Source organism: Mizuhopecten yessoensis, unplaced genomic scaffold (assembly GCF_002113885.1).
Source record: "Mizuhopecten yessoensis strain PY_sf001 unplaced genomic scaffold, ASM211388v2 scaffold716329, whole genome shotgun sequence".
Taxonomy (NCBI): Eukaryota; Metazoa; Mollusca; class Bivalvia; order Pectinida; family Pectinidae; genus Mizuhopecten; species Mizuhopecten yessoensis.
Window position 1 is genome coordinate 344,427 of NW_018480062.1, and position 24,526 is coordinate 368,952.

Sequence of the window (24,526 nt, forward strand, 5' to 3'; positions counted from 1 at the left end):
CCGTCGCATGAACTACAATAATTTTACTGATAACTTTTATTATCAAAGACGTCAATTCTTTTTGTGTTTATTAACAATTTGTTGATAATTTAACTGATCCTATCTAAAAGTCTACATCCTAACCTTTTAATTCTTTGTGGCATTTTTCAATTATATAAATACGTTCAATTTATTTTACTTTGATAATTCTTAACGGCCAATCATTACAGAAGAGGTCATTAGGGGGCCTATATATGAAAAGTTAATAGAACATGCTTTAGGAGATCACTAACGAAAGGGTATTTTTAAAAGACAAATGTCAATTTGAGCATTGTCTCGACACTTACTTGGTGAATATGTTCTGTTATTTACAATGGCAAGAGCATATTCACCAAGTACAACTTACATAACTGTTTTATTCTATACAAGAGGCCCATGGGTCTAAACGGTCACCTGAGTTATGTAAAAACTGATGTTATCGATGTTGCCAAATGAAAAAGAAATCCTTTTGTAACAAAGGTAATTTGAACTGCATGTAGTGCAAAAGTAGTGTGAAAGATCTGGGTAGTATATGTACTATGTACAAATAGTGGTTCTGTCAGTCAGCTGAATTATGGTAAAGCACCTTAAGACACTTCCATATATGAAGAGTATTTGATTCTTCCATATCTTGGTCTTGAAAAGAAGATTTTTGAAATTTCAGTCAATTCAACCCTTTTTGGCCCCACCAATCAGCCCCTGGGAATCAGTCAGTGCTGATTTGTGCATATCATCAAACTGCTATCCAATACTGATAAAGCTAACCAAGTTTGAATTAATTCCAATTGAAATAAAACAAATGCTGGTCCAAAATGTGATTTCCCTATATAAACTACAGTAAAGTTCCCAGGGGGAAACGCGAGATCCCAGGGTCATGAAATTGACTATTTTGGTAAAGCCCTTTAAACCTTCCATCTATGAAGAGTATTTGATTCTACCATATCTGGATCTTGAGAAGAAGATTTTTTAAATTTTGGTCAATATGACCTTTTTGGCCCCGCCCCTCAGGCCCCTGGAGGCTGGGGACCATATTATTCACAATTTTGGTTGACCTTCGGCCATGGAAGGTTTCTGCAAAGTTTCATTGAAATTGGTTCAGGGGTTTTGGAGAAGAAGTCGAAAATGTGAATTGTTTAAGGACGCACGACGGACGACGGACGACGCTGGACAAAAGGCGATCGCAATAGATCACTTGATAAGTATTCTCATGTGACCTAATAACAAATTCAATGAAAATAGTTAGTTGTTGACATGTTTTATTTTAAATCTCGATCTAAACCCTGTTGTTTCAACGCGGTCGTCATGGCTTCAAAAACTCCGTAAGATTTTTTTTAAATTAAACGCTGCTGATGATGTCCATGTCGACGTCCTTCAAATGGCGATTCAATCCAGTGTGATGTAAGTGTTACATGGTCCTTCTTGTAATGTTCACCGTTTTTATCCTGGGCATCTACGTAAAATTAGGTCGCACGACAAACCTTTCACCTGCAAGTTCCTTAAAACTCTAACGGCTCGTTTTGTGGCCGTTTGTGCATTGATGATTTCTATTTATTTCCAATTGTTTTGAAAATCATCTTTACTGATGGTGAAAAATCGTTGTTTAAACGAGCTGTGACCGACGCCATTGTTGCGGTCGGATTGCCCGGATATTTAGGTTATTTCCAGGTTCTATATTTAGATTTTTTTATTCACCGGATTTCAGGAAAACCGGTAAATATCGATTTTTATTGACTGGGTTGTTAGGGAACCTTGGCCAATCAGAATCTGTTTATAAATCAGTTATATAATAAAATGTAGTATGGAGTGTAATTGCTTGTCTACGCTTTTATTTCAAATATTTTGCCGCTTTGACCTTACAGTATTTGCTATTAACGGTTAAAAATCTGTACAATGAAGTACAAAAGCATGCAGTAGCTATTGAAAAAGCACTTAGAGTTTCTTTTGGTGTGATCTTTTAGAGCAAAAGTAGTAAAGTTAAAAAATGGAAACAATTAAGTCTAGTTAAAATACAGGCCAAGGTGAGGTCAGTAAAATGTTTTGAAAGACTGTCATTTCTGTTCCTGATGATTGTGAAACAAACACATCCTGGAAATCAACAAAGGAGGTCATTTATTCAATTCAAACTGCAAAACCCTTCGTGAAACTTCCTCAATACGATCGCTACCATTGTATAGTGAAACAATGGTATTTATAGCACTATTAACTCAAGTATACAAGCGGAAAAAAGAAACTGTGCATGCCTAAAATGTGTTATAAAATTAAATGTGTATGACGTAGGACAACAAGGTTTTCAGGGACAATTTATTTGTTATTTATTAACAGCTGTATTCCATTTTTCACGTTATGGAATCAATAAGTTCCTCTCAGGAGTGACGTAAACACAGCAGGGGTCAATACTGAGTTCACTAAGTTAATACCTCGTATGTCCACCGTTTGCCTTAATGCAAGCCTGGCAATGTCTACGCATGGAGCCTATCAGAGGGTTCAAGATCTGTACCAACGCTGTAGCCAAATCAGCCAACGTCACCGGTTGATTAGGTAATGCCCGTAATCTGCTCTTCATTTCTTCCCAGACGTGTTCAATAGGCGACAGATCGGGGGATGCAGCAGGCCAGGGGAACACGTCAACGTTCTGCTGGGCCAGACAGTCCATAGCGACACGAGCTGTGTGTGGCCTGGCGTTGTCCTGTTGTAGCGTAATGTGACGTTGCTGCCCACGACGTTGGTCCGAAAGAATCTCGACACGGTAACGTAGCGCGTTCAAATTCCCGTTAACAACCACCAGAGGCGTTCTACCGTTCGGTGTGATGCCGCCCCAAATCATAACGCTGCCTCCGCCGAAAGAACGTCGTTGTACCACACACACGTCACGGAAACGTTCTCCAACGCGACTATACACTCTAGAACGGCCGTCACTACTATCCAGGTGGACTCGCGACTCGTCCGTAAACAAAATGCGTGCCCAATCCCGTCGAGTAAATCGCAAATGCCTTCTGCACCAGTCCAGACGTGCTTCACGATGATGTGGCAGTAGAACTAGGCGGATTGCAGGACGTCGCGGACGGATAGCTCGTTCACGCAATCGGTTCCGTACAGTTCTCGGGCTTATTGGTAGCAACCAAGGGATTGTCCGTGCAGTCAAACTTGCCGTTTGGAAGCGATTTCTCAAATGGACAAGCCGAATATGGTTGCCTGTTGACGTGGCGTCACACGATGACGTCCCGCACGAGGTCGATCGCCGACGTGGCCAAACTGTTGATGTCGTGTCCACAAATCCCGGATTGCGTTTCGATGGAAATGAAAACGTGTAAAGACAACGGCTTGACCCATACCAGCTTGAAGCATACCAATAATCCGGAGGCGGTCATTTTCATTGAGCCTCGGCATAGCATTAATCACAAATTAAAACGTTATAATGCTATTCACTGGTCTCAACAAAGTGGCCCAACAGTTGAAAAATAAACTTTCATTGTCGAATTGCAAACTGGTCAACGCCTATAGAGAGCAAACTGCACGGGAAAAACTGTCAATAACACACGGATAGTGTGTATGTGTCATACTCGGTCATGCGTGTGAATTTTCATGTATATACAGTTGGTAATGCAAGTTCTATAACAATTCTCCGCATGCACAGTTTCTTTTTTCCGCTAGTATAGTAACATGTGATTTAGTTCTGCCTCTATTTTGGTATTTGTCATTTTGACGCTTGGAAGTGAGTAACAATTAACAGTGTTAAAATAATAGTTTAAGTGACTTAAATTGTTGCATTGCTGTCGTGTCATTATCGCTTCAGACGCAAAAACAGTAATAATTAGAGTGCTTTCACAAAAAATTACTTTTTGCAGCGTAAAAATTTGGATTAAACTTCATTAAATACACATACGGGGATGACTATAAAAACAATTTGTTCAATTCCTGAGAGAAAGTAGCGTCTGTTTTTCTCGTCCAAAAGAAATTGAGTATTTATTCAAATATTTGATGAAATCATACAAATTTGACTGGATGTGAGAGGTGCTAATTACCAAGAATGTAACACTGACTACGGTAAGGAACGTTAACTATCTGATGATTTTCGAACCAGCGACTATCCTATTGATGCACATAGCAGAGACAAAAATAGATACTTTATTTATTTACAACAATTATGAAACAAGTTATTTCAACTTATATTAATCACTCTTGTTGGCCCGGATGTAAGCACGCTTGGGGGTCTAATTATGGGAGGAAACCGTAGTACCCGGAGAAAAACCACTTAGTTGGGTAGGTTGCCACATACCTTTTCACGTCCGATCGGGGAATCGAACCCCTGCCGCTTTGGTGAAAGGCAAGCGCGATATCCACTGCACCACCCGACCACCCAATACTATACCGCTAGTACTGATACTACATATTGCACATTTATTTATATAAATTTGTGTTTGACCAAACTGACAAAATGTATAATCTATATGGAAACCTTATTTTTTTATGTACATACACGCGAAAACCATCGAAGGTACATTACTAAATCTATTTTAGCCGACAAACCCGTTAATTTGCTGGATATGCACTTAGAGGTATACGGGTTATCTGCATTCTAGTTTGTTAGGCGTATTTTTGTTTGTTTTGTATCGCTGTGATGAGTTGTTGGACATGTACTTCAGAGAACACGGGGTATCTACATTCTAATATGTTTTGAGTATTCTTTACTTGTTTTGCTCGATACATGAAATAACCCTTATGCACCGTCTATTATCTTGTACAACTTAAATTATAGAAATGTTAACACAGCCATATGTACTATATACGTGTAGCTAATAGATATACAATACCCAGTAGACCTAACGTGGGGCTGTATGGAATTGCCTTCTCTACAGTAATACATATACACTGTAATATAATTGGATAGATAGCCATTTAATTCTGTTTCAGCCGATCATGACACTTCCTTCGAGAAAACTCGATTGCATCAGGGCCGTTATACTGCAAAGAAAATTGACCGAAGTTTTACATCAATAAACCGCCATGTATACAGTATAATACACAGAAATTGTATTTGGGGACAGTCTGGCACATTCTCCCTCTGTTCTATTTGTTGTCGAGTACGACAGAAACGCATTGTGTTTAACAATGTTGTTGGAGTAGTTACAATGTATCGTGAAGAAGATATCTTACTCTGTAGTGTATGCCTATTGCTCATTCAATGTATTTGAAACACACACCTTTGAAAGATGAACGTTAACTAGGTTCATTTGATTGCATCTGTTAAATATGATAACAAATACAGTATGCCCAGAAAAGTACAATACAAAAATAAATAATAAAATAGAAAAAGGATACAATAAGAATATTTTGAACTGATCTTCAAAACTGATTTTAAAATTTGATATTACTCGTTTTCGATGTGAATACGGCGAGCCAAGAAGTCAAACTAAGTACTCTCACATCGTCCAGATTATCATTATATAAAGTAAGTACTTGTAAGTAACAGATACCATAACAGCTTTATCACGTCTGATTCTATTTTTAGATATAAATGTACGACAAAAGACGAAGTATGGCAAATTATGAACTATTATTTGAATAAATTCTTTGGTAGATACCCGATTCTTTTAAGAACATCGGTCAGTTTGTCCATGAAATCAAAGAAGACAAACAACCGACCCCTGTTGAACACCGTTAATTGTTTTTAATTACACTAGAAGTGGGCAACAAACGAAAGGTCATTGTTGGATATCGATTATTTTGTCAGTGAAAGCAAAAGTAGGCAACAACTGACCCTTGTAAAATATCCGTCATAACGCCAGTAAAATCTGAAGTAGGTTATCACAGTGTGACACCATGGATATTTTGTTGAAGTCATGGTGAAAATATCATAAATTTAAGTTACACACCCATTGCAATAGTCATTAAACGTACACATTGCAGAACAAAGCCATCCATTGTTCATTACAAATTCATCCTTGTAAGTTTCAATTATTTATCTAGGTTGTTATATCCCGAGTGATTCTGGGTCATTCCTAATTGTCCACAAAATTGACCCAGCGTCATTATCCTTCGTTTAAATTATATGTAGTAGTGTCATTATTTGTCATTATTACTTTTAATATATTTGTGGTATTTAGCTATACGCGTTCGTATGTAACGGAAATCAGCCTTCCGTGTAATTTTGTACGTCACGCATTGCGGCAAAACTTTTAGCGCGCGCGCGGAAATAGCACGCGTAAATGCGAGTAAGGTACTGAGCGGATGTGATGTAATGTGTTGTAAACCTGTTTGTCCAGTACGTATTGTCTATGTATAGAATACCTAGTATTGAATGTAGGGTAATTTACCTGGTGCACTGGTCACTTTGAACAGAGCGGCCAGAGCGAGCACAGCGAACATTTGTACACCTATATCTTTACCTAGCCAGCATAGGAATTAAAAGAGGTAGCGGGCACTAGAGCCAAAAGCAAATAATGTAAGTACTCGCGTATAAATATAAGTTTAATTCATTATAGTATCTATTCAATAATATATTTAATTAACGTAATATTTTTGTTAAAAGTAAAGTTAATATTTTGAAAGTCTTTGTAAATTTAGAAATCGGGCGTGGTCAATTTAGTAGACAAGTGATTTCGAAGAAGCAAGTTTTTAATATATATTGTTTCCTTTTATAGCTTACATTGAACGAGTAAGACTGAGGACTCGGCGGACTTTGTCCGAGAAAACCCTCTTCACATTGAAGAGGTGGGTATTTTAATATATTTGTAATTATGCTGTATTTCTATATAATATATAGATTGAATGTAACAGTTGTAATACGTATTCCATTATTGTAACTTATGTAACTGGCTACGGCCAGGTAGTTGTTTGACATGTCTTAGCTTATGTGATTGTATAAATGTTATATGTGTAGTAATATGATGTATTTCATGTTACAGGGTTTTTACTTACGTAATAAATTAACTGAGAAAAGAACCCAGGAGTTGTCGTATATCCACGATAAAAGACGACTATTACATTGGCGCCCACGTATCGTTGATGGCCTAGTGTACCCGCCGACACGCTTGACGGGATGGATATCTACCGACCGTAAATGTAGACCGGACTGGAAAATTCACCTGAGTGACCTATTCCACCTGATGACGGGATGGATTTCGTCTGTATGTGAATGCAGGATGTATACCAGAGAGGCACGCACGTACGCTCGAACGACCTTCGGACGACCTTGATCAACGAGTGTTTTGTGTATCACGCGACTGCAATGTGCGCAGTTGATTCTATATGTTATTGGACCCGGAGAAGAACTGGACCTGTGCTGACCGTACACGGTAAATGACAATTGTGTACCATTGACTTTCCACCCATTTTACTATATATCTTGTATTTTCTTTCGTGAAACATGAACTCTTAATGGTGAAACTTGATTTATCTTATTCATTTCATAATTGTTCTGATATTTTTTTGTGTGTGTATATTTGTCTAATAACTTCGTTCGGTATTATCTTTTGTACTTCCGGTATTTTTCTTTGCATTTCCGGTAAATATTGTGAACTTCCGGTATTTTATTTTGTACTTCCGGTATTTTCTTTGTATTTCCGGTAAATATTGTGAACTTCCGGTAAACCATGGTACTTCCGGTATAACTTTAACTTCTGGTCGAATTTAACTTTCTGTATTTTCGTACTTCCGGTACGCTGTCAATTTCCGGTGACATTTTTGAAAAAAATCCAGTATTATTTAATATCTGTTATCAGCAAACATTTATATTTGTATTGAGTTATTGTAGTAGAAAGTAATTGAATTATTTAATTGTATTTTTCAGTTATTCATTTTTTTTGTTCGCTTCAATATATTTCTAGTTTGAATTGAATTTTGATTTCACTCATGATTTATTGAAATGCTTTGATTGAATTTATTTTTTTCCCTTCTCTTCAACTTTGATTATCTTGATTGTTTTCATATTGAGCTTTCATTTTTGATTTTGTTTAGTACAAATTGACGTTTCTTGGATTTTTCAAAATGTTTTTGTGAATACAAATTGTGTATTTTTTTTTTTTGTTCTCGTGTCTTTAAATTAATTTATACGTGGTTGTCGGAAATATACTTTGCTTCAGAGGAGTCACTTGTTATTAATTTGACTTCGTGGTGTTTTTTTTGGAATTTATTTCTTTTGAAATTGGCTGGGGTTTTTTTTACTTAATTTTGGCTTAAGTTGTCTTATAGTGTTAAATTTCTGTTGTCATTGATAATTGATAAATTTACTTAGATTTTTGTTTTCATTTTTTCTTCTGTTTCGAAAGTTAACATGTAGGATTACTTAAGTAATTTTTTTTTCAAGTGGAATAGTTATTTTGTGGGTACATGCTTGGTCGCAGTTGATGTTGTTCTTTGTTACACGTGCTATGTGGATCTTTCTGTATTTATGTTGAATGGATGATGGTGCGTTAGATGCTATTTATCGCTAATCGGATTGATTTTTTCGTTGACTTATTCGCGTGTATTTTGGCTGAACGCGACCGAATATCATTCTTCTTAGGATTTACATAGTTCTATTTCAGGTAAGTCATTTAATTCATTGACGGTAGATGTGGCAGAGTTGGCTGGTTTTATTTGATTTATAAGTGTGTATATCTATGAGAACGAGAGTAAAATACTTGTTCTGTGTTTGGTGAGAACACATAGATGAACTTTGTTGGTTTGCTTGAATATTTTATTTGTGTTTTGTTGTGTTTATTGTGATACAGGTTTCGCGATGGCCGATTCTGAAGAAAAACTATCGCAGGCGGAAGCGATACTTCCACAAGAGGAAGCGGACTCTGTAGAGCATGTGTCTAAGTTGTTTTCTCAAATGGGTGCTAGACCTAAAGGTGATAGTTTAGTTAAGTTAAGGAGTCAGATGATGGATTTCCTTAATTCAACAGGAGGATTGGACACTGCTAATCCGTCGATGGCTGGACAAGGGGTAAGTGGAAATGTTGTTTCTCAGGGTATTGGTTCTACCACAGGCACTCTGGACACGAGATTCTACAAGTTACCGTTATTTTCTGGAGATCAAGGAAAGGGTGAGGCTACTTTCGATTTATGGAAATACGAAGTGCAATGTCTGATTGACACAGGTAAGTCACAGGATGTCATTGGGCAGTCTATCCGAAGATCTCTGAAGGGAACTGCAGCCAGAGTAGCCATGCGGTTAGGAGCTAATGCGACACCCGCACAGTTGATCGCCAAACTTAGAAGTCTGTATGGTATAGTAGATGACCAGGAGACTCTGTTGGAGAATTTCTATGCCGCACATCAGCAACCCAAGGAAAATGTGACTGAGTGGGCTTGTAGACTGGAAGACTTGTTGCTTAGAGCCGATTCTGGTATAGGACCTGCGGAACGCAATAAGCGGTTGCACAACAAGTTTTGGTCTGGTCTGAGGCAAGACTTAAGAGATGTTACTGGCCACAAGCATGACTCCATTGCTGATTATGAAGAACTATGCATAGCAGTAAGATCTATAGAAAGGACAAGAGACAACGAGAAACCATCGAAGGCGACTGTTACTGTCAACTCAGCTGTTGAAGGGGAGGAGAAGGAGGATTTGAGGTCTGTGGTCAACCAATTGTCTGCTGCTATTCAGAGGTTAGAGAAGCAGATATCCGATGGTGGGACAACCTCGTGGAAGAACAACAGAGATCACAGGAACAGGAATAGAGGAAACTCTAACAACTACGGAGGAGGGTCTGTTTACCACTCTAAGCCGTCGCAAGAGAAGACTGACCAGGATGACGCGTCTTGGGACAGGAAACCTGATATTATATGCTGGAGGTGCAGACAGCCGGGACATATCAGAGCGCGATGCAGGGTAAATATGGATCACTCGCGCAGTTCGGTAAAAGGGAAGGAGTCTATGAAGACGGACCACTCATAGATTTCCGAATTCAAGGTCCGAACAAGAGTACTAAGGCTACTAGGACAGGAACACAAATGGTTGGCAATGCTAATGAAGTTGATGTCAACGTAGAAGGTAAGGGGACCAGGGCGTTACTTGATACAGGTGCGACCGTGTCTACGGTTAGCCAACATTTTTATGAATGTCATCTGAGTCATTTGGACCTGCAGCCACTGGATGAAATTCTTTCTATAGAATGTGCTGATGGTCAACAGTTACCTTACTCCGGATTTATCGAAGCGGGAGTCAGTTTTGAAGGACTATTTGGAAGAGATGAGCAGAGGTGTCTTTTGCTGGTAGTCCCCAACAGCAACTATAACTCCAAGGTACCAGTGTTGTTTGGAACCAACGTTCTGTCGGTATTGTTGGAAGGGTGTCGAAGCAGGAATGGACCGAAGTTCTTGCAGAAGGGATTGGATACTCCATGGTTTTTAGCATTTCGCTGTATGACATTGAGGGATCGGGATTTGGTGAGAAATCGCAACAGCATTGGCCTCGTCAAGAATGCAGGAAACATGGATTGCGTCCTTAGACCGAACTCTACTATCACCCTGAAGGGATATGTAGACCAGCGGAGCGCCTATCCAACTACCTGTGCTATCATGCAGCCCACGGAACGATCCAAGCTGTCCAAAGATATTGATGTTACACCTACAGTGTTTTCATATGACTGCGACAGTACACATCCATTGGACGTTCAACTATCCAATCTGACAACACATACGTTTATCATTCCTCCCAAGGCAATTTTATGTGAGATACAGCCAGTGATTGTCCAGGAACTTCCTACTGTTGATGGAGAGGTGGGAATACCGAAGTCATTTATGGATAAGATAGACTTTACCAATTCAGCTGTTACGGAGGAGGAACTACAGCTAGGAACGAAACTCATAAAGGGATACGAGGATATATTTTCACACGGAGATACTGACCTCGGGTGTACTAATCTCGTGAAACATCGAATCGATTTGACGGATCCAGTTGCTTTTAAACAACGCCATAGGAGGATACCACCTTCTATGTATGACGAAGTGAAGACTCATCTTCAGCAACTTTTGTCTGCGGGAGTCATCAAACCATCATACAGTCCCTGGTCATCGAACATTGTTCTGGTGAGGAAGAAAGATGGATCATTGAGGATGTGTGTGGATTTCCGACAGCTAAATCAACGCACCATTCGGGATGCATACGCGTTACCACGAGTAGAGGACATCCTGGATTGTTTAGCTGGATCACACTACTTTACTGTGCTGGATTTAAAGTCGGGTTATCATCAGGTTGAGCTAGAGGAAGAACATAAGGAGCGAACTGCATTTACCGTCGGCCCACTGGGGTTTTATGAGTTCACGAGGATGCCTTTTGGACTTACGAACGCTCCTGCGACATTTCAGCGCCTGATGGAGAGATGCATGGGAGACCTACACTTAGCTATCTGCCTGATATATCTTGATGATTTAATCATCTTTTCGCGAACGTATGAGGAGCATCTGGAACGACTAGGAAAGGTTTTTCAGAGACTCAGAGACAACGGTTTGAAGCTTGCGCCTAAGAAATGCCAGTTCTTTATGAACAGAGTTGCCTATGTTGGACACATCGTCACACCGGAAGGCATTGAGGCAGATCCCAAGAAGATTGAGAAGGTACGAGACTGGCCGACACCGTCTAATCCTGAAGAACTACGTCAATTCCTAGGTTTTGCTGGTTACTACAGGAAGTTTGTAAAGGATTTTTCAAAGATTGCGAGACCTTTAACTGACCTGTTACCACCGACCAGAGTAAAGAAGAACAAAGGAAGGGCAAAGACTAAGATAAATGGCGTTAAGTGGACATGGGCATCGGAGCATGATACAGCGTTCAACGGCCTGAAGGAAGCGTTATGCAATCCTCCTGTGCTTGGATATGCTAACTACAGTCAGCCGTTTGAGCTTCACACCGATGCAAGTACCTTAGGACTAGGAGCCGTTCTATATCAAGAGCAAGATGGACAGTTACGACCTATTTGCTACGCCAGTCGAGGATTGAGCAAGTCGGAGAGGAATTACCCGGCTCATAAACTGGAATTCCTGGCGTTAAAATGGGCAGTTACCGAAAAGTTCCATGACCATCTATATGGACAGACGTTCACCGTTTTAACGGACAACAACCCGCTGACCTACGTTTTGTCGAAAGCAAAGCTTGACGCGACGGGGCATAGGTGGTTGTCCGCTCTAGCGGCATACAACTTCGATATTAAGTATCGACCAGGACGGAACAACGCGGACGCAGACGCTTTGTCACGGCTTCCGGGATGTAACATATCATCAGAATCTGTCCAAGCCGTCTGTAAAGGAGCAACGTTTTGTAAAGGTTCATTGGTGGAAAGCTTGAGCCTATCAACAGAGGTATTGGATATGCTTGACGTTGATGACGAACATGGTTTCCAAACCATGACACCCCACCAGTGGCGAACTCTTCAGACGGAGGACGATGTTATAGGGGAATGGCTACCCATCATTAGGAGGAATCTGAAGCCAACACGGAAGAGGTTTTCAGCTATACCAGAAAACGCAACCCTTAACAGATGCTGGGATAGCTGGAAACTGAAACGTGGTGTGCTATATAGACGGGTATCTGATGGTGAGACCGATGTGGACCAACTTGTACTTCCGGTTGCCATGCGAGAGAAGGTCCTGACGTCATTACACAATGACATTGGCCATCCTGGAAGGGATAGGACGTTATCTCTGCTGAGAGATAGATTCTTTTGGCCTGGTATGACCAAAGATGTGGAAACGTGGTTGAAGGAATGCCAGAGATGTCTACTCAGGAAATCGTCGACTAGCATTAGGGCTCCGTTAGTCAACATTGTTACCACCCAACCTATGGAGTTGGTATGCATGGACTTCTTGAAACTAGAGGCGTCTAAAGGGGGGTTTCAAGATGTTTTAGTAATCACCGACCATTTTACGAGGTATGCCAAAGCCATTCCAACTCGGAGTCAGTCGGCTAAAGCAACAGCGGAGGCTTTGCAGGGATTTATTGAACATTACGGAATTCCGCGGAGATTACATTCCGACCAAGGAGCTAACTTCGAGGGGAAAGTAATAGAAAGTTTGTGCGAAACATTTCATATTACTAAATCGAGAACGACACCATACCATCCTAGCGGAAATGGAATGTGCGAACGTTTCAACAGAACCCTGATCGACATGTTAGGCACATTGGAACCGCATCAAAAGAAAGACTGGAAGAGCTTTGTGGGTTCGCTCACATATGCGTACAACTGTACACGGCATAAGACAACGGGTTATTCGCCATTTCAGCTGATGTTTGGACGACAGCCACGATTGCCCGTTGATCTATTGTGTGGAGTAAACGAGGAAATTACCCCAACTAGCATGCCGGATTATGTCAAAAACATGAGGAACCGGATGTCACATTCGTTCAGCTTAGCGAGTAAGAAGGCTCGGGAATCGCAGAGTCGTCAGAAGGCAGGCTACGATCTACGTAGTAGAGAAGCCGTTTTGGAACCGGGTGACCGCGTTCTTGTTAAGGTACTTGCCTTTGAGGGACGTCACAAGCTAGCGGATCGCTGGGAGCCTGACGTATACATCGTACAGAGTCAACCCAACATTGACATTCCGGTATACACCATACTTCGAGAGAGTGGTGAAGGAAAGAGTAGAACTCTTCACAGAAACCATCTACTTCCAATTGGAACTATACCGGTGGAAGTGGATACGGTACCCATTGCACATCCACCTCGGCCGGTACCTCGTGTTAGGAGGTCGAGGATGGATAGTGGTCCGCATCATCGGAAGTCTGTGGCTGAGCCTGTTGTATCACCGCCTGTAAGTGACAGCAACGAGAGCTCGGATGAGGAATTTGTGGGTATGAACGTTCCTACTAACGTTCAACGGCCTCCCACACAGGACAAGGTGCAGCCGAGCAAGGACATGACACCCGTACCTGGACCTCAGATCGACTTCAGTGATGAGGAGACATCGGAATCGGAACCGGAGGATGAACCTGCAGCTGCAGTACAGGGGAATACTACTTCGCCTGATCCGGAGATTCCAATACCCCGACGATCGACAAGGAACAAACGACCGCCTAATTGGATGACATCAGGCGAGTTTGTTTGTTCACAACAACCTGCTGGAGCGGAATGGAAGATGAAAGCCATGTTTCTGATGGACATAACATCTACAGCATCCTTCGGAGATATGCCAGCATCAGCCCAACAGGCATTGTTAAATATTTTAACTGGTTGAGTATGTGTGCCATTTTACGTAACGTTATTTGAACGTTAATATGCATTTGTATATGTAGTATGTATGTGTAAATGGAAACCCCATGGAAGATGAGGACATCTTTCATTTAAGCGGGGGAATACCTGATGAATTGGGGAGTTAATATATATTTTTTTGTTTTTTCCTCAGTTGCAGATTTTATATTTGAATTGTGTGTAAATATTTTGCATGGACTTTTGTTATATTGTTTTATGTTTTATTTACATTATTTCCTGATCATGTAGATGAGGACATCTTCCATCTAAGGAGGGGAGAATGTAGTAGTGTCATTATTTGTCATTATTACTTTTAATATATTTGTGGTATTTAGCTATACGCGTTCGTATGTAACGGAAATCAGCCTTCCGTGTAATTTTGTACGTCACGCATTGCGGCAAAACTTTTAGCGCGCGCGCGGAAATAGCACGCGTAAATGCGAGTAAGGTACTGAGCGGATGTGATGTAATGTGTTGTAAACCTGTTTGTCCAGCACGTATTGTCTATGTATAGAATACCTAGTGTGGAATGTAGGGTAATTTACCTGGTGCACTGGTCACTTTGAACAGAGCGGCCAGAGTGAGCACAGCGAACATTTGTACACCTATATCTTTACCTAGCCAGCATAGGAATTAAAAGAGGTAGCGGGCACTAGAGCCAAAAGCAAATAATCTTACATTGAACGAGTAAGACTGAGGACTCAGCGGACTTTGTCCGAGAAAACCCTCTTCACATTGAAGAGGGTTTTTACTTACGTAATAAATTAACTGAGAAAAGAACCCAGGAGTTGTCGTATATCCACGATAAAAGACGACTATTACATATATACTTATTATTTTTATTCTAGTTTCATGTACTTGCCTAAATAGATAAAGAGAATTAAACTCATTTTATCCTCGTTCAACCTTCGAGTGATATTGGGCCAACTCGATGAGCGCATGAATATTTTATATTAACATCAGGGTCATTTGGTTGGACGGAAGTTGTGGAATCGATTGTTTTTTCCAAAAGTCTCAGAAAGAGTATTCGTGCAGTAGATCATTCTTTACATGTCTTTCGAATCAACACCGTTAAAGTCGTCGGAGGCCAATACTATTATGACACGCCTGGTTTATACTAAGTTTGTTTAACGTTTTATCGTTTAAGAAAAAGTTTGGCCTTCCGACATTTTATAACACAAATTCTGATAAGAAAACGAACATGCATTTAATAAATATTCACGATTACCGTGACACATCGTGTGAGAAAATCATGCCGATTTTAATGTAAATATTACTCCAGAAGGAAGACGTACGTGTGGTTAGATCATTTAAGCAATAATTTGTCTATTGCGTTAGAAGTTTATTTCCCCGTGTCTCCGTTGAAAAAGTTTCAAAATTGTCGAAAACAACTGACGATGACTGCTTTATTTACACTATGCACCCTTTTCGTTGAATACTCAATAGAATATTTGATTATTTAAAAAAAAGGAATATAAGTTTGGTTTTTGTTTTTGTTTCTGTGCAAGTTGATTTCACCGCACGGCTTGCGAGGTACAGGTAAGACCGGGCGAGATAAACTCACTCGATGGGTATCGGTCAAATCCGTCAAATCCGTCATTCTCATACAAAGAGCGATGTAACTGTGTTACAAATATTACGCTTGTGCCTGTGACGATACTTACACCGTTTATAATGACTTGTGACTAATTGTAAATACAGCATGGTTTTCTTAAAACCACGAAATAAACGAAAAGAAATCCCCAACGAAATATACTGCTTTTACAGTAGTAACATTAGAAAATATAGCCTTGTTCCAGCAAAATAAATTGTTCCTTATGCGATAAAACAGTTTGCCCGGAATGAACCAGGAATCACAAACAAAATTAAAAAAGATGAAATAGCATGTTTGACATAGCTGTTCTTATCGTTTGCAAAACCGTTCCGTTCATCTCCAAGATGTAAAGGCGCATATTATTGGACTATCTTTGATCGACATGTATTGCATTCCATCATGAATATTATAAAGACGCATTTATCTTGAAGCATATTTAGTGTTATATTGATTTAAAACATTTTGAAAATTTGCCAAGTGAGTGAATGTGCCTTAAATTTACGTTGACAGTTCCATGCTACATAAACAACTCGTCCCAGACGAAGGAATGTGGCAAATTTGTTTAAACGGATGTAATTTTTAAAGAAAGATTACCTCGGCACTTTTACGAAATGAACGTAGTGAAGGTAATGCCATAAACGTTTGTCTGTACAATGTGGCACTTGTTTTAAATACATTTATACTTTATATTATTGAATTCGCATTCGGTAAACACAAGCGGGTACTTACAATTTCTGTAGGTTCGGGTAAAACTGTAGCGAGGCATTAGTCAATTCTGAGAGATCAGCTTGATCCTCAATCATCCTGAAAATATATAAATTATTCAATTGATGTATTAGAAAGTAGCAAAATCAACAAAACGAAACTAAAACTGAAAATGAAATAGAAATGCAATAAAGAATGTCTAAGTACAATGTATATCAGAAGGGTAAAATATGACAATAAATGCATGAAAAGAAGTCATCAACAAAGACAATTACTCAAACTACAATATTCGAATTTCTAAAAATGTAGTGTTTTCTTAACGAGAAACCGCTCCCTGAAATCTTTCGACATTCCGTTGGGTACGCTCATCCTGCGTTATAAATTTACATGATCTAGTGACATTTCAGACTAACATCTATCTCGGAACTCGTTTCCAGCTATATATCACGGACAAAGTTTCACGTAAACTGTCTATACAGTGTGTACACAACAGAACGAACACAATAAATCTCACTCCCAAAGCATACCCAGTAAGATGTTATAGATTTGTTTAAGTGACAAATGTCTTCCAATGACCTTGACCCTGAACTTTATGTGCGAGCACGAGACCGCGTGCTACACGATCGAACACATGACCCGTATTTGCCAAAACCAGCATCACTGTGCTTTACAGTTGGAGGCCTCGTTTTGATAACCGATGGTTACTTTAAGCATTCGTTCCAGACAACAAACTGTCCATAAACTTCGATAAACTCCGTTTGGTTTGGTTTGATTTTAGATAATGCCCTTTGAAGTTATTTTAGGAACTTCAAAGTTTATTTTGTCCTCGTTTAATTTGTACGCGATTCCGTTCGAAGTAAAGCTGTTGTTGATACGATTCTATCTATGATGTCGGGTAAGCACACTATTCTTACGTAAATATCGGTTTTACCTTGACACTTGGCACCGTTGCGTTGATCTTTATTACAGAAGCTAACATTGGATATTTCGCTTACTTTGATCAAGGACGTATTGCATTTTGGGATTGCATAAATCATTTTCTAACCAACATTATCTTGCAATGGCCTAACCGCACGGAACACAGCTGTTTGATGACGAGACAGATTTATTTTGTCCCTGCTTTAACGCTTTATATTGAGGTATGTTGCTCGGGTCGCCATTACTGGCGATGTGTTGTTTGTTGTTTTGAATGGTATCATATATAGCATGGATTAGGAACTGTCGTAAGTTATCTTACGTTTCAATTTTTTTTTAATTTCTTGATTTATATTAGCCCTACTATGATTGAAACCGACATAGAGGCGGTTCTGTTGGGTGTGGAAAGGAGGGACGAATGTCGGATTGAGGGCATTTTTGGAGTAAGTGCAACTTTTGTTTTTAACACATCCAGGATCCTTGTTGAAACATATTATATTTTAGAATATAGCAGAGTGTATGAGGCGTATTGTCGGTTAATATGATAACTCATGGTGCAACGATTACTGTAGTACGATAACATCAGAAATATCATTTTATCCAGATTGGAACATATTTCATATCTTCATATACTCGTCCCGGGTTTTATACGTATGACTTCCGGTTTGTCGCTAATCCACTCGACCTCTTGGACCACCTCAAATGTATATTTTATAATATATGATAATCAAATAATGAAGGAGACTATTACATGTACAATCCCACAACACATTTCGTTAAAGTGTCATATCACTTAAATTACGTTGCAGTTCTGTTTCCACACTGTGTTTTGATCAACAAATACAACAGTTATCCCCCTTGTCATCCCCTTTTTTATCCAGTTTGAGTGCGTTTACGTCTATCAGTGCTATTGATTGAGACATGCACTCAGAAGGAACGGCGGCAATACACACGCTAGCGTCAAGACAATGCATCATTACAGGAACGAGAAGTCAAATAAATTCCTGTTCCTGAATCAAATAGCATTACCTAACTTTTTTTCCAGACATCCGTGCCACACAAACAGACGTTATAGATCTAACAGCACTATTCTGCACTATAAATCAATTAACACTAATTACTTATGTTATGTGCAGGGAACCGATGTTTACATAGTTTGGCAGACGACATGTTTGTTAGCCTGCGTTGTCAAAGTGTCAAGCCCACAGTCTGACTCAACCCGTCTCTTATTTTATGTTTGATGAGTTTGTCTAACAGACCTTCTGAACGCAAGATGATAAACATCAATTATATGATGACATTTTATGCATAAAAATAGCTCATTTAGAAGGGAAATATGATTGTTTGTTTACCTAAGATTTATAATGTTAAAGATTGCAAAGCTCGAGTGAAACATATAGTAGAGTTCCCACAATGGGATCCCGTGACCACTTTTCCCGGACCAAGGTTTGAAAGCTGATTTGAGTCAATTTGAGGATTCTGATTAAAATGAGCTGGGGTGAACATCGTTTAAATGTGGGCTAACTCGGCCTTCAGACGCGAAAATTCAAAATTGCCACCACCCGTCGTCTGGTATATAACAAAAAATACATATCTTTGCGTCTAGATGTCCGTTTTATGTGATTTTTGGATCTAAATATATGTTTGAGAGTTCAGGGAATTTATTTATTAGTATAATAACTTGTTTGAAGTAAGCATTAGAACGAAAAATGAAAGTAATGATGACGAAGTTATATGTAGTGACTCTGGATAAAGAGGAAGATGGGGACTGAAAGTCTACATGTTTCATTGACCAGACAACCTGTGCAGTTTGGAAAAAAAATAGGTCTGCTGAATCCCACTGCATGACCGTAAGGGGCGACTAATGTGGGAGCCCCTGCACAATTGGGGGTTTCGTCCGTGTCTTCTACGAAGGGGAAATGGACAAAAGACAAAACTTGATCTGCGTCCTCCATTACAACACTTTAGATATTTTTCGTTTCCTTCCTTTCCTGTCTTCTTTCTTTTCTAACTACTAGCTGTTTGTGGCGGCGACTACCAAGACACCCGTTCGCATATTAACCATTGGTGATTTGCTTTTGTGCCCTCTATTTGGGGACATAAAAGCGACCAAAATAAATCTGCTGCACCCATTGCAATATTTGGGATTTACATTATATTTTTCTATTTCTAACTACCTTTTATTTCCTAGCGCCCTGCTTGGCAACACCTCACTTTTGGCTTTAACGTTGAACGTTACAACGTTCGCGCAGGTGAGAAATGCAATGGGTTCTGTCCCCAGGCCGGGAAATACCAAAATCCTTACAAATGGTAGTTGTTATTCCCTGCTTAACGTTCAGCATTTAGAAAAATGGCAACAACGGGTGAACCAGTTGTCAGCATATTGTTACAGGACGGAATGTTGTGATGGGGCCTTTGGCATGGTACTTCAGTGAGATAGCACTATAAAATCAGCTTCAGATACGCGCTATCACAAGGAGGCAAGTACACCAACATAGCCTTTCTCCGGCACACATACACATATGCACGCTTACACAACGCACAAAGTGACACGTTATTAAATGACATTAGCTGTTTATAGGACGTTGAACTAATTAAAAACAAACCCCACCAACCATATGATTCTTGCTGATGCAATGATAATAAATAAACAAAATAATTGACCAGACATTTCATATAATGGTTGTTTCAACTCAGTTACAATGGTTAAAGATTGAAACTTATATATTTAGACCCAAAAATCATATAAAACGGACATCTAGAAGCAAAGATATGTATTTTTTGTTATATACCAGACGACGGGTAGCGGCCATTTTGAATTTTCGCGTCTGGCCGAGTTAGCCCACATTTTCACGATGTTCACCCCAGCTCATTTTAATCAGCACCCTCAAATTGACTAAAATCAACTTTCAAACCTTGGTCCGGGAAAAGTGGTCACGGGACCCCATTGTGGGAACTCTACCAATAGCTGATCGAGGGGAAACAATTGATAGAGTTTTACTGCTTCATGTACAGTGTACAAGAGCAATATATATTTTATCATACCGACATAGAACAACAGGTCAACACCAGAACCAATTAGACTACTTATTGTCATCATTTTTTGTTGTTGTTGTTGTTGTTGTTGTTGCACATACGCATTGGGTTTTACAGATACCTGTATTCAACGTGGAAACTTAGCGAGAGGAAGGGACATTCATTGTTGTACTGCCCGTCATGTGATATGTGAAAAACAATCAGACACACTGTAACATTGCTCTAAGGAATACATCCGTATATATGCGATTCAATCTTTTACCGAGTACAAATATGCCGGGAGAGGGCGCTGTTTATAAAGGACATCGACCCTAATAAGCATATCAGAAAAAGAAAAAAAAATGTCTGAGCAATATTTTCCCCTTGGCGAATCATTTTTAAGACTTATACGATGTACATGATGTACAACGTAAAAATGTGACTTTATGTGGCAATTGTCCTCATTTGATGAAGGGAAAGGAGTTTGAAAGTTAATATTACGACAATTATAGTATACAAAGATCCAATGTCTAATACATTTCCTGTTTTGTTTAGTCTTTGGAGACAAAAAGACTTTCCGGGAGAGGGCGCTGTTGATAAAGGCATATACCATAATTAACATATCAGTATTTTTTTCTGAGCAATATTTTCCCCTTGGCGACTCACTTTTAAGAATAATACAAGTTACAAATGTGACTTTAGTATGGCAGTTTCTTCATTTATTGAAGGAAAAAAGGTTAGAAAGGAACAATAACGACAATAATATCATGTTATACAATCCCATAACGTCTCATATATTTCTTGTTGGTCAAGTGTTTGGAGAAGACATGACAGAGATATACGAGACTATCAAACAGGAGTAATAAATATCCGGTTTCAAAGTTCTTTTAGATATAGACTTTCCACTTTTATGGCTAAATAGGCCCTATTTCCCATTAGATTAGTTTCGACGTCATTAGGGGTCATGTACATACGGATTTAATATTCACACCGACAAATCATATTATTAGCTAAATTAACTCCCGGTTAATGTAACAGTGTTATTTTGCTTAATAATTAGTTACAATTCTCTTGTTAATTTCTTATGTACGGTGTTGAAGTTTTAGTAACGGTATGACTCGAATGACATCAAATACACTCACTGCAAGACGCAGAATCGACAGACGTGCCATCTGAACTGGGTATTATAAAAGGATTTTGTTTTTAGCACAACTGATATAGCTTTTTTATACGGATTTTTAGCCACAATTATGTTAAAGCGGAAAATACTGTGTATTTTAACACAGTTTAGATACGTTTACTTTATCTTAATACAATGTCATAAAGCGTGATAATAATGGCCAGAAAATATCAAATGTTTTGGTTAACTTCGATTTAAGTGAATTACATGTAACTACATGAGTAACATTGTAGGTCACGAGTGCTGCACATTTAGTATGGTGACGTTGCCATTTGGTATCGGTCAGACATTTCGATGTCCACTTTCAACAGATTTTATTCACGGTGGTATATGAATAGGGTTGAACAACAGGCTACGCCTTTATCAATTTTCTTCTAAACTGTAGATTATCATTCTGCAAGATAAATAAAATAATTCGATAAAAAATAACAAAATAAAATACAGTAATACGCACGTGTATAAGATGAACTCGAACGTATAATAGAATTTTTGATCAATCCCTTAATTAACCGTCAAACAGATCCCCCCAACTTACGCTCTGGCTACTTGCCTAATACAAATAACGTTTATGTGTTTTTTCTAATTATCAGCTTGTAATTATTTGTATATCCCTATAACCTAGGCTAGCTGAACATTTGCTTTGCTTCCTAACCCCTCCAGACAACTTCACTCTACAATCAGCCTGCACGTCCCGTATATAATGTAAAAATCATGGTGAACATTTTTGTTTTCCTCAACGCATACAAAACCTAAGCCAAAATCACCCAAACCATCCTATCGAATCTATTGAAGTACTCGTGTTGCCGCTTCTGGCAATATAGACGTCCGGAATATAATGATAGACGTTGCGAAATGTAGTATATTTCATTTTCTATGTCTTTTTTATAAAGGTCGTCCACTAGCTAGCTACACGTACACATCAAAGGTCGATAACAAAACAAGGCAAAGGTCGATATACGTATGGTCATGGGTTTTGAGAATAATTGTTGAACAATATACGATTAGGATATTACGTCCGTTTCATCTGGTGTTTACTTGGTATTTGTATTTGTGTTAGATGAAAGCAAAGTGATCTCCAACAAAATGTGCCTACAGCTTGTTATTTCTCTTGTGGTGACACGTACCATTTATCTGCTAATTGATAACACGAGGCGCAGCGCGTGTCGAACTCTAGGTCATTAAGACAGCCCATATGTCTCTATGCTTTGTTATCAAGTATCTGTAAACAAACTTTTTTGATCAATGTCGGCGATTTGCAATAAACGTTATGGTCTGCAATTTTCTATATGATCACATTAATTTGTAATTAGGGAAAGGTCTTTGTAAAGAAACGTCCAAAGTGCTGATACCGTATATTTTTGCGGTGTTATTATTTTGCGGTTGTCCCGATCACAACACGTTCGCAGGAGTTGAATTTCGTGCAACTAGGTGAACATATCGTTCTCAGGAGGGTACTTTTGTATATAGGTGATATGAATTCTTTTACATTTGTTTTGTGAAAATAGAGTAAAATACGTTATTGAATTGTTGTTTTATCCTCATCATTCGGCAGTAAACAGGTAAAAAGATTATTTGTTTTTCGTCTGTATATTTATATTCACGTAAATTATAGTACACATGAACATCGTTATTTTTTTCACTTGATATTTAATTTTGCGCTATCTTTAGTAACCGCGATTATGGCGAAATCAAATCCCCGAGAATATTGCAAATTCTATAATCAGCTAGGCAGAATGAATAAGGGGAAACGATCTTTTCTGATGCGAAATGTTGTTAAGGATAAATCTCAAATTTAACATCAGAAAAGGTTACAAACACCTGCCTAGCGAATTTATTAATAGATACACGTGTATATTATTGATCTGAATACAAATCAACTGATTACATAATGTCTTGATATAAATACCTATTTATCGATTGTTTTATTTGATTTTAATAGATATGAAAATATTATTAACTTGTAACCATCATGATCGAAAATTATAATTTGCATGTAAGATTAATTAGACATACTCAAAAAAATCGGAAGATGGTTCATATTGCGGTAAAATATAAGCCAACCCTTTTGAGTCAAAGTACATTCTAATACATGTACTTATCAATTAACTCTTATACATTGTAAGACTTATTGTGAATTCTGAATTACGTCGTAGTAATATAGTTTTTTCCTAGGCGTGCATCCAGGAACTTCAGAAATTCGTTGACAAACATGGTCCTAACGAGCTAATGTCTACTCTGGTTTCGTTTTACTTGTAACTGGTATTTATCCTGACACGGTTCAGAGGATATATTAGTTTAAGAAAACACGATCTGTCGTAACCAAATGCTGTAAATATTTAATGCAGTAAATGATGGTATTATTACTTTTTCCCTTTTCCGGTATTGTACATTTTTTTCGAAACAATTTTGACACGGGTTTTAACTCATTCACCCCCGAATACACATTTGAACTCTTCAAATTCAAAAGCTGGAATAGTTCATTATGCATTTGCAGGTGTGAATAAGTTTACCTTGTACACTTTGTACCTCTGACGGTTACTTTATTGACGACACAGCGTTATGGTGTTTAGTAAAGTGTTAACTTACTTTGGCTTTCCGCCTCAAATAATTTTCTTAAATAGCTGTTTCCATGTTTCCTGTTTCTTGTTATTATTTTATTAGTTTATTCACTCAAGGTAAAACGATGATCTTAACTAGTATTTAATTTACATTGATCGGCAATATATGTATTAATAAAAATATATTTCAACACATTTTCGACGATTTTTCAAGTAATTTGTTTCATATGTAGTGTACTTAACAGGCCCATCTGATGAGTAAACACTGGCGATTTCTCCTGAAATCAAATACAATAAACAATCTAACTGATACTAGAATGTGTCCTATGAAATTTTCACTAATAAATATGGGCGATATAGTTATAATCAT

General features: G+C 38.6%; 1 protein-coding gene and 1 long non-coding RNA gene across 2 annotated transcripts in view; one reads left to right on the forward strand and one right to left on the reverse strand.

Moving 5' to 3' along the window:
- Nucleotides 1-24,526, reverse strand: part of LOC110443153 (BDNF/NT-3 growth factors receptor-like) — a 126,075-nt gene that overhangs the window by 42,221 nt on the left and 59,328 nt on the right. The window contains exon 2 of the mRNA XM_021487187.1: nt 16,513-16,587. Within this exon, the coding sequence (XP_021342862.1) occupies nt 16,513-16,587 (75 nt within the window). The remainder of the gene's footprint in view (nt 1-16,512; nt 16,588-24,526) is intronic.
- On the forward strand, nt 6,075-8,093 carry LOC110443154. Its single transcript, XR_002462077.1, has 3 exons — nt 6,075-6,460; nt 6,660-6,729; nt 6,924-8,093. It is a non-coding gene; the product is annotated as an uncharacterized LOC110443154 (long non-coding RNA).